At 53.4% G+C, this 11,481-nt stretch overlaps 1 protein-coding gene across 1 annotated transcript; it reads right to left on the reverse strand.

The window, feature by feature from the left end:
* Positions 1 to 7,027: 7,027 nt before the first annotated feature.
* LOC143363274 (uncharacterized) lies at positions 7,028 to 10,803 on the reverse strand. Its single transcript, XM_076803885.1, has 2 exons — positions 10,723 to 10,803; positions 7,028 to 8,842 (listed from the first exon to the last, which is right to left on the reverse strand). Exons 1-2 carry the CDS (start codon positions 10,801 to 10,803, stop codon positions 7,028 to 7,030), a joined length of 1,896 nt encoding a protein of 631 aa, XP_076660000.1.
* Positions 10,804 to 11,481: the final 678 nt, after the last annotated feature.

Here is an 11,481-nt window from a genome sequence, read left to right on the forward strand (position 1 = left end):
GCCCGGATTTCGAACAGCCGTTCACCCTCCAGACCGATGCCAGCGACTACGGGCTGGGAGTCGTCCTCACGCAGGGCCCTGAGGACGACGAAAGGGTGATCGCCTACGCCAGCCACACAATGAGTGAGACCGAGCGCAAGTACAGCGCCACCGAAAAGGAGTGTCTCGCCGTGGTTTGGGGCATCAGGAAGATGCGGCCGTACCTGGAAGGGTACCGCTTCACCGTCATCACCGACCACCAAGCCCTCAAATGGCTCCGCCAGCTCGACAGCCCGACCGGCCGCCTGGCAAGGAGGGCGCTAGAGCTTCAACAATATGACTTTGAGGTGCGGTACCGACCCGGAAAGCACAACCACGTGGCGGATACGCTGTCCAGAATCCCGCCGCCGCCCGGAGTGAACTCGCTTCGACCGAAACAGCGCACCGACACGTGGTAGCAGAGGAAGCTAGCCGCCGTCCGGACCGACCCAGCCGCCGAATCGGAGTTCCAGGTGCGAGAGGGGAACCTGTTCAAGCGTATCCCGCACCAGCTCGACTACAACGAGCCTGAGCCGAGCACAGCCTGGAAACTGTGCGTGCCGGACGAGGACCGTCCGGCTACCATGGCCAAGTACCACGACGACCCCACGGCCGGTCATCTGGGAGTCGCCAAAACCATCGTACGCCTGGCGCAGCGATTCTATTGGCCGGGGATGTTCCGGGATGCCGCCCGCTACGTCCGGAGTTGCAAGAGATGCCTGCAGTACAAAGTCCCGCCGCACCCGCTACCGGGACAGCTGCATGCCAATCCGGGGACCGAACCGTGGCACACCGTCTCCGTCGACCTGATCGGCCCGCTGCCGCGATCACGACAGGGCCACCGGTGGCTGCTGGTGGCCATGGACCGTTTCACCAAGTGGGTCGAGCTCACCCCGCTCCGGAAAGCCACCAGTACCGCCGTCGCGGCTGCGATCCAGAGGGAGGTAATCCTGTGACACGGAGCGCCGCAGATTTTGATTTCAGATAACGGCCGCCAGTTCATTGGAGAACCTGTGACCGCTCTGCTGAAAGCCGCCGAGACCCAGCACCGCCGGACCCCGCCGTACGCGCCCCAGTGTAATCCGGTAGAGCGAGCCAACAAGGTCGTGAAGACCATGCTCGCCCAGTACACCGGCAACCGACATAACCGCTGGGACGAGAAACTGGACGAGGCCAGATTCGCGATCAACACGGCGTGGCACGAGGCAACCGGGTACAGCCCGGCGTACCTCAACCAAGGACGGGAACTCCGGCCACCAGGACCGACCACCACGGGAGGAGCCGCAGCACCGCCGCAGCAGCGATGGAAGAACCTCCGAGAGGCCCAGGAATTGGTCCGAGTACACTTGGCCCGGGCGTTCGACCGACAGGCCAAGTACTACAACCTGCGCCGTCGAGATTGGAGGCCTGCCCTGGGGGACACCGTCTGGAAGAGAGAGCACACGCTGTCCAACAAGGAAGAAGGCGTCGCCGCCAAACTTGCGCCGAAGTTCAGCGGCCCGTACACCGTCGGGCGCGTCGTGTCGCCGGTCATCGTGGACCTGCGCGACCGGACCAGGCGATGGCTGCGCCATATCCATGTTCGGGACCTCAAACCCGCAGCCGGCCCCGCGGACGACCCAGACCACCCCCCAGAGGAAAGCGCCGCGCGCGAGCGCCGTCCCTGCCCCGCGGGAAGCCCCCGGCCGCCCACGCCCGCCCCCGCGGGTAACCCGGCTCCCAGGCGTCGAGGCCGTCCTCGGAAAATAACCACTCCTGTTCATTTTTGCTCAGGCGACCGAGAGTACAACAACATGGAGGACAGTTGGGGCCTCGCGGACCTGTTCCGCGAGCCCGAGCTCATCGCCGACCCGCCGACCACCGAAGGACGCCGCCGCAGCGACGGCCTGACACCCCCGGCCGACGACCCGCCCGCCGAGGAACCGACACCACGGGACGGCCCAGTACTGCGAAACTGGGACTCCCTGACCACCCTGGCGTCGGCGCCCGACGAGCCGCTGCCGGAGGCTTACTGGCTGGGCCAGAGCCCCTGGCCCCGGCTCACCACGCCGCCCAGCTCCCCGGGCTGGTGGACACCGACGCCGTCACCGCCGCCGCACACCAGCCGGAGCACCCGCCGCCGCAGGTCGAGGAGGAGGCGCCGAGCGGGTCGCACCGAACACCAACCGGCGACCTTTAGCCACTGGTCGGACCCCCTCCCACCGGAGGCCCTGGGGAGGCCAGTGAAGCCGGACCCCGTCGAGGCGCAGCCCGCCCCCACCATCGCGGTCTAGGCCATTACTGAGCCGCCCCCGCCGGAGCGGATTCTGCGTCCGGTGCCAGCGCCGAGACGCCGACCGATGGCCGCCGCCACGACCCCCGCCACGCAGTCGATCGGGGTCCAAACCGAGGACGCCCCGCCGACCCCGACACGCACCGCAGCCGCGCCAGCCCGGACCCGACCGACCCCGAGGCCGACCCAGGGGCCCGCGGCCCGGCGCCGCCAGGCGAGACCAGCGAGGGCGGAGGAAGGAGTGACCCCCCCCCCCCCCCCCAACGGGGGATACCCGATCCGCGACGCGGACCGCCGCCACCTGCGGTGGGACCCGATCCCCTTCCAGGGACCACACCCAACCTACCCCAGCGTCTGGTTCCAGCTGCCGACGGGTCGACAGGCCGAGGTGCCGCTGCGACTGATCGCCCAGCGCCGCGCGTATGTAACGGTACCTCCCGGCTTCGAACGCTGGAGACTGGTATTCGAGAGCGATGGCCGCCTGCTCCGCTGTGTCCGCCGCCCGCCGTCCATCCAGATCCCGGGCGGGCCGGCCCCACCACGCCCGCGACGCCAACCTGGACGCCGTCACGATAGCGAGTAGACGCTAAAGTGGGACAGGGGACAAAGTGTGCGAGGACTTTAAGTGTACAGTGCGCCGTAGGCGAAGTTAGTGTTAAGTGCACCGTCTCGCGTAGGTTAAGATAGGTTAAGTGTACAGCTTCGCGTAGTCTAAGTCCGTTAGGTTAAGTGTACGTTTAGTACGTAAGGTCCCGTCCTGCCGAAGTAAAAGAAAAGACTGTCTCGCGCTCGCCGCCGCGACGTAAGGGGGGGTGTAACAGACCTGGCTGCGCCAGGACTGTTCCGAGCCGAACACGGCCGACGGATACCGAGATCCGCCGGCACCCGCGAGCGCCCCTGCGATCCCCGCTCCCCCGAACCGATCTTGGCGGGAACCGGAACCCGCCATGACTAAGTACCGCCGCGCCGGATACAGGACGACGCCGGAAAAGCCGGCCGCGAACCGTACCGCACCGCACCCCTCGCCTAGAAGACGAGAGAGACGAGCCGGAAAACGGTCTCTTTGGCTTTCCGCCACGCGCGAGTACGGACGTATCCGAATACGATTGCGAACCGAAACCGAAGCGAACCGCCGGATCCTGCCGAAAACCGCTCTGCCGCGACGCCGAAACCGCCGGAGCTTAACACGCGTAGTCCGCGTACCGATAACGTCGATATTCTAGCCGGGAGTGCACCGACGTGTGTCTGCAGACCACAGCACCGGCCACGCCGCAGCGTGCCGAACCTCCCGAAGCGCCGACCCGACCGCCGAGCGATCGAGACCGGACCCAGGGTGAGTAGCCTTCCATCCTATTAACCCGATACCTCCGCTTCCGCCCCCACACCCACGGAGAGCGAACCGCCCGCGCCCCGCCGTAACCCTCGCGTTATCCTGCGTGAACCCTGGCACGGCGAGCCAAATCCGGCCGCGAGGAACCCGTTGTTACGAGATCCGCCGGGAAACGGACTCGTTACAACGTTACATTTTTTCCAACAGAAAATTGGAAACGGCCGCGGCGGCGTTGCCAACCCATCCGCTGCCTCGGCATCAACGCCCCCCCCCCCCCCCCCTCCACCAAGCCCCGTCATCCAAATGACGGAAGAAATGCTTGTGAGTTAGAAAAACATAAAAATATGTTATATATATATGTTAAATATAAATCTTGTATATAAATGTTGTGTACATGTTTCAGTCAAAGCTCATGAAAAACATCAGAAGAAATTCTTATCGAAGAGGGGGCCGGCGCGGTGGCCGCGGCTGGCGAGGCGGCTACAGGGGGCGCGGAGGCCGCGGGGGGCGTGGCGGCAGCGGGGGGCGTGGCAAAAAATGTATTACAATAAATATGTAAAAAAAATATATTCTATTATGTTTTTTTATTTTCCTAACTTTTCCTTTTTCATATCATCCTCAAAATATGCATCCATTTTTTCCCCATTTTTTCTCCTCGGCATTATCGAGGAATGATTCGCGGCATCCCGGACCCTTGCTATTCTCATCGGTACACGTGCACGCCGACCTGGCGGTGTGTGAGTGTGCCGAGGCACGGCTGTTCGAACGAAGCTACGGCAGGCATCATGCGACCGAATAATGCAAAATGTTGCTCGAAAATGCAAGAGTAGGACCTGTTTGATGGCGAGCGCTCTAGATTTATCTTTTATATAGCGCTTTTGACTACTGATAAGCCCCATCTTTGCATTATCGAGGAATGATTCGCGGCATCCCGGACCCTTGCTATTCTCGTAGGTACACGTACACGTCGACCTGGCGGTGTGTGAGTGTGCCGAGGCACGGCTGTCGAACGAAGCTACGGCAGCGCCGTCGTTTACGATGTCGGCCACGCGTGCTCAGATCGCCTCTCTGACAGGCATCATGCGACCGAATAATGCAAAATGTTGCTCGAAAATGCAAGAGTAGGACCTGTTTGATGGCGAGCGCTCTAGATTTATCTTTTATCTAGCGCTTTTGACTACTGATAAGCCCCATCTTTGCATTATCGAGGAATGATTCACGGCATCCCGGACCGTTGTTATTCTCGTAGGTACACGTACACGCCGACCTAGCGGTGTGTGAGTATGCCGAGGCACGGCTGTTCGAACGAAGCTACGGCAGCGCCGTCGTTTACGATGTCGACCACGCATGCTCAGATCGCCTCTATTGTCAGAGATAATGCGATCGAATCAGAGAGGATACTCGGAAAATGCCACTCGACACTGAATGTGGAAAGTGCACCCAGCTCCCCATACTGGACGAAAATGTTACTATTTAGCTTCTTCTAGTGGCCGTTATAGCGGTACTATCGATTGTTCAAGGCCACCTGGGAAAACTGGCCCTTAAGAATATAATATCCTTTTGTTTACCTTTTTTTCTTTTTTGTTTACCTTTTGTTCTTGGAATAGATATATTAATGAAAAATTATGTATGTAGACATCTAATTGAAGCTGATTTAATTTAGCTGCTGGCCAACGATACAGCATTGTATCGGGATATGATTTCATTTCATTAATCAACTCATAATAATACTGTTTTGACATTTGTTCCAAATTACTTTCGGTGGTAATCCTGGTAGTAACGCATTCTCGGAAAAATAGGTATCTGAAATAATTAAAAATATTTGTGAGTACTATATAAAGTTGCAACGAGACACATACGTCTCGTTGCCGTCGAGTTTTCGACCAGGCCCGCGCCAATCAGCCGCGAGAACCGCCGCGCGCCAATCCGCGAATCCGGCCCGAGCGCGGACCAATCGACGTGTGCCGAAGATTCGCGAACGAGCACACGAGGTCCGCGCTCGGGCTATAAAGATCGCGACGAAACCACCCGAGAGCGGAGTTGGTCTGGAGCAGCTCTCGGGCGAACACCCGAGCCCAGGTCCTCTCGCAGCCGCGCAGAATCGTGCCAGCCTCGGTATACTACCGGACGAACACGCCGAAGCGCTGAGACCGGCCGAGGCGTACGTGGGTTTACGTCCCATACGCCAAAACCGAGACCGCGAGTAGGTTCTGGGAGGCAGTCGATCGACGGCCTGCTCTTTTCAGAGCACCGTAGTTTCGACACTCCGGACCGTCCTCCCCACTCCTCGGACCTGTTCCCGCACCCCGCGCTCCTGACCGGAGATTCCGCGCCTCGCTCCAGGAGTCTAGTCTCCTCGCAGCAGCGTGCGGAGTTCGCCTCGCGGTATACTACCGGGGACGAGCGACCTCGCCGGTCTCGAGTCGTAGGCGCGAGGTTTACGTCTACGTCTACGTACTCGAGCCGCGACCGCGCGGGGACGACAAACGGGGCGTTCCGCGAATCCCGCGAATCCTCTCCGCGCCCCGCGAGCCCAGCCGACGCAGTAAATGTCGCCAATCCACCATCATTTGCTGGGCCGCGGCCGTTCCGATCTCCTCGCCGAGGCGACCGCGCGACGGGAATCGTGGGGATTCGGGACCGCGCCGAGAATACCCGACGTTGAGCGAACCCGGCTCGCCCCGCGCTCTCCGCGCCACCGTACCGCGTACCGGACCGAAAATTGCTCCGTTTTCTGCCGCCGTCCACCGGCGGACGGCGCCCGCCGCCAAATCCGGGACCCACCGCGAGGTTCAAACCAGATCCGTCGATACGGAGCCCCACCGCTCCCGCGTAGAGTTAATTAGTTATAGAGAACCGACCGTTCGGTTCGGGGGTAATAAATAGGTTGTTAATTATGCTATTAATTAAGATAGGGGGTTCACGGGGGCGTAGGTTAAGTGTTCGTTACGCATCGAGCGTCCACCGTACATTTTATTTTCGTTTCTGTACACTAGGCCGGTCCAGAGACGGGCCAGATCATCGGACCGATCCGGGCCGGGGCCTCCGGTAATCTGGAAATCGGCCAAACCGCCGTGGATGCAATAAATTCTGTTTAGTTTTATTATTTCAACCAGGTGTCTCATTTAACTACCTGTCACCCCCCTCCCCAAAGAACCCTGGCCGCTGAGCCAATCCGGGGAGGGCTTACCCGTCTCGCTACGCATCCCGAGCGAGACGCGTACCGTTACAAAGTTTAGAGTACTAAAATAATACTATACAATACTGCACGGAAGATATTATTGATTATAACATAAAGTTATTTGTTTTCCATGCGTATCTTATTTCTCTCGTATCTATATATAATAACATTACAATTTATCATAACACGAGAAATATGTAATGTACGATGTGCAACTTGGAATAAATTATACTGTTTCAAAATGAACCAGCACAGCGATAACCAACTGGGACATTCCCAATATGTTATCGTCTTCTTCATCCGTCGACGATTCGTTGGAAACGTTCATGGCCTCCAATGGCATTCGGTAACATTTTGCCCTAACATCTTCCTGGCTAACATATGTTATTTCAGTGCTCAAAGTATCGCATTTAAAAATTTCTAGTGCTGGAGATAACAAGGCGATATCATAGAATGCATCAACTTGTAGAAATCTTTGTACACCTAAGCGAAAAGAATTTTCATGGGGACTAATAGATGAAATTATACAAACTGTGCCATCGTGAAAAATGCAGCAATTATCGCGCTCGTCTGTGCCAACCAATAAGCTGTGAATTTGAAGTTTGCGGTAAGAAATAGCACCACTACTATTATGAAACATCATAGATGCCTGAATGGTGGTTGAAGAATCACCACCTCCCTTATTACTGCCATGATGTTCTATCTCTCTCATTCTATTAAAAAATTGTTGAAGGGGTTGTCCTGGCTTTCTGCAATATTTTCTAAAAATGGACATGTTGCTTTCATACGGGAAAGCAGAAAATGAATCTAATGTACCAAAACGTCTGACGTCATCCGCCAAGTGGAGAAGACCGTCGACATTATAAGAATTAAAAGTTGGGCCATAGAACTTTTCACAACGACGAACAAATAGTTGCAAAGCTCCTTCTGCAAACTTTAAATATTTGCTAACAAAAACCTGTGAAACCATTATGGCACTGTGCAGAAACAAGAAGTGTCGATATACATTATCCTTCAGCACTCCATAGGTGACAACTGGAGCAGTATACAAAAGAAATTGCCGAAATTCTGTTGCTTTAAATTTGCAAAATAAATCTATTGATCTAGGACGCCTTGCAAACTCGGATGGACAATATTTATTGACCCTTCTCATTCTCTCTGAGATTGTGAAAATTTGTCGAGAAGATAATTTTGAAAATGGGGAATATTTGCCACACACCCAGGCAGATAACAATTTTTTAATGACACCTAGACATACGAGATGCATATACTCGAATGGCATCTGTGATACCATTCCTATTGGCATCAAAGCTAATGGACTTTGACCATCTTTATGATGATCCTCATCGGAACACCTGGTATATTCTTCATCACTTCGTAAAGGATGTGTAATACCATTGAAAACCTGACGACCTCTTTCCTGTGTACCACAAACTTTGCACTTGGAACAAGGTCGATGAGACATATGGCCTTTGTGATGAAGTATAAAGGCTCGAGCTGGTGCATCAGCAATAAAACACCTTAATACGACTGGAATTTTTTTCTCGTGGAACGTAATGCCTCCATTTGAAATTATCAAGTTTATGTCAGAGACAAATTTTTGAAGATAACTGTTACAATCCTTGGGTTTTTGGGTGCCTTTATAAATCCCTACTACAATGGGTTTACTATTTAAGATATTTACAATTCTGACTTGAATAGGCCAAATTTGAATTGTATTGGAATTATCTAAACTACATCCGTCCACATGAAAATCCAATTGCAACTCTCCAGGAATTACTGGAGAACATTGCGATAACTGTTTAACTATTTTCAACTCTACATCAAAATGAACATACTCTCCTGGTTCTACCACAGAGGTGACCACACTGGTACAAGGTGTACCAATGAGCGTTCTTATATCTTTCGGCAAACTAGAAAAACACGAATGGGTACGTAGAAGAGATAAGATGTTGTTCCCCTGAGTGTGCGTTAAATTATTGTCCACAAAGCAAGATGCCAAACGATCACGAAATGATACTTCTGAAACATTACCAGCGGACTCCCAAACCACATCATCGCATGAAGAGGTAGAAGAGGTAGATCATGCGTGAATGAAGATGTGGTGGGAATATTAAGCAGACTTTCATTATTATTATTACTGACAGGCACGGATAAAGAAGACGTGCTGGGAATGTCCTGCAGATTACACTGTCCAACACCAAAAAAATTTTGCAATACCTGTTGGGTGATTCTTATACACTTTGTCATCCTAAAACCGAATCTGAAAGTAGAATTGCTCCATCACGCAACGTTTTCGAAAAATTTTGGTTTTTGTAAAAATGCCCGATTTTGATACGAAACGACGTGTTACGCAAAAACTACATACGCGAGAAAGTTCAAATTTGAGTCAAGAGATAGAGGGGACTCTCCTCTACATATTCATATAGTCAATTATATTTTTATGTACTTCCTAATAGTTGTAAATGGTTGTTAAAGTTTCAAAATGTGCCGACGCGGGTACTTTGTACGCTCTATTTTTGTATTTATGTGAAAAATCCTTTATCTAGCAGGAATTTACTATACAGGAATGCATTCTACAGACATTTCTGGTAAAGAAACCATTCACGAAAAGTATTTGGTTCCCTTAATGTACGAGAAGGATCAGAAAATGTTAATTGACAGCGTGTGCGACGCGTTCGCGCCAGACGGCCATTGCAGCCTTTTCGCGACTCGCCAGGGCCGTCGCTATGCGTAGTCGACGTTGGTAACACTCAAGTATGTCTTTGCTTACTATGCTTAATTAAATACATTTTTTTTGTCTTTTTGGGTGCCAATCATTACAAAAGATTATAAAAATACGAGTTATATTCACATTTCATTGTGGAAATGCTTAATAAAGAAAATTGACCGCAGCAATGCGGTGACTGGAAAATTTTATTTTCAGTAATTGTTGTCTTATCTTTATAATTGTAATACCAATGGACATTCAAGATTCTTCCGATTTGTAATGTTTTATGTTACTATTATATTTATGTTACTACTATACTTAGACACATATTACAATATATTCTGGCTACGCTTAACGACGGTGCCGGAGTTTCTACGCTCGAACGTCACCGACACGTAACTGACGATGCATATCGATTCGTCAGGTGGGTAGATCGGCGCTACTACCCGTGCTGCTTAATTACGCGCGTACTATCGGTAATGAATACATCACACGATTAAAATAAGTCCAAACACTATGTAAATGGGACTTTTTTTATCGATTTTATTGATCGAAGTACATAATTAAGACATAGATCGCTCTATATTAAATCGATAAAATCTCGCGGAAGTGTATAAATCAGCCGGACTGTTTTTGTTATATTCATGACGAAATTATTTTAAAATCAAAACAAGGAATATTATTCCAGCATTATTCTTTCATCAAGATATTTCAACAATGGAAAAACGTTACAAAGGAAAAGACTTATGTGCGGATGCTTGCTGATTACTGCTGGGCACTGTGACGTTGCACAAATCACGTCGCCCCTTGGCGCCCCAAACAACCGAACGAAGGGACCGGACTGCCCGAAAACAACGTTATCGCGAATAGAACCACGGCTCGATAGGTTAGGAAGCGCTCCCCGAGGAACTCCCGAATCAACGGGAGTTCATTTGCTCAGTTCAACAATCAGCCATTTGCAAGGGGCCTCGGCGAGGGTGGTGTAGGCGCCCCCCTCCTCCATACCGGGGGAGATCGCGGATCTACCCCGAGTTCCAATTTTGGGATGATTTTCGCGTAAGGTCTGGGGCCCAAGGACCCGACGTAGGCACGATCCTGCGGGTTACGAATTTCGCGCCAGTCGCGCGCCCTATTAGAGGAAAAGCCGGACTAGGGCGCGGAGTGGGGATACGAGGACCCTGTCGTAACGCGAACGGACCCGGAGGAATTACTGTCGCGGTGACTTCCGTACCGAGTCGCACCCGGAAAATACCGAGCCAGCGCAGACTGCCGTGTAGTTTGTGATACCGCATTATTAATACCGATTGCCGTAAACGCGAAGTGCGTGCACTCTACTACCGAGCTGCAGCGGTCCCAGGATCTCGATCCCGTCACGAGTCGAGCGTAGAAAACCGGAGACCATCCCGAGCGAGACGGGCAGAACCGCGACCGAAGGCGGAATTATATCGAGAGGAACGGTGAGTCCCCTAAGTGACCGTATTCGTTTGTTTTTCGCGAGTTGGTTCGCCTGGCTCTACCGGGGAACCGACGAGGTCGGCCGACGACGATTCCGTACCCTCGCGGCAACGCGAGCTCGCGGATCGCCCGTCGGGCGCGTAATATCGCGTCTCGTTCGTCTCGAATCCATCGGTACTTTGAGCCGCGGCACCGGGTTCCCGGAAAAATACCGTGCAGAAGTCTTCCTCGGAGGAGCTGCCGCCGTTAACGTTTGCAACCGTCCGTCCGTTACGTTACTTCTCGCGTTATTCCTATCGAGCCGTCGCGTAGCCTATCGTGAAGTTTTCGCCGAGCGTTCGCCGTCCGTCGGAACCGAAACCGCGCCGCGCAGTCATACCGTAATCGCGCCGACCACCTGCGTGCCGCGAATCCCTCGCTTCGGCGAGGGGCAATTCTCGTGCCGATCTACCGCACCCCCGCGGCGTATTTTACCGATCGACAACAGCGCGTGCGAACCCTCCACCTTATCGCAA

Source organism: Halictus rubicundus, unplaced genomic scaffold (assembly GCF_050948215.1).
Source record: "Halictus rubicundus isolate RS-2024b unplaced genomic scaffold, iyHalRubi1_principal scaffold0029, whole genome shotgun sequence".
In the NCBI taxonomy this organism is placed as follows: Eukaryota; Metazoa; Arthropoda; class Insecta; order Hymenoptera; family Halictidae; genus Halictus; species Halictus rubicundus.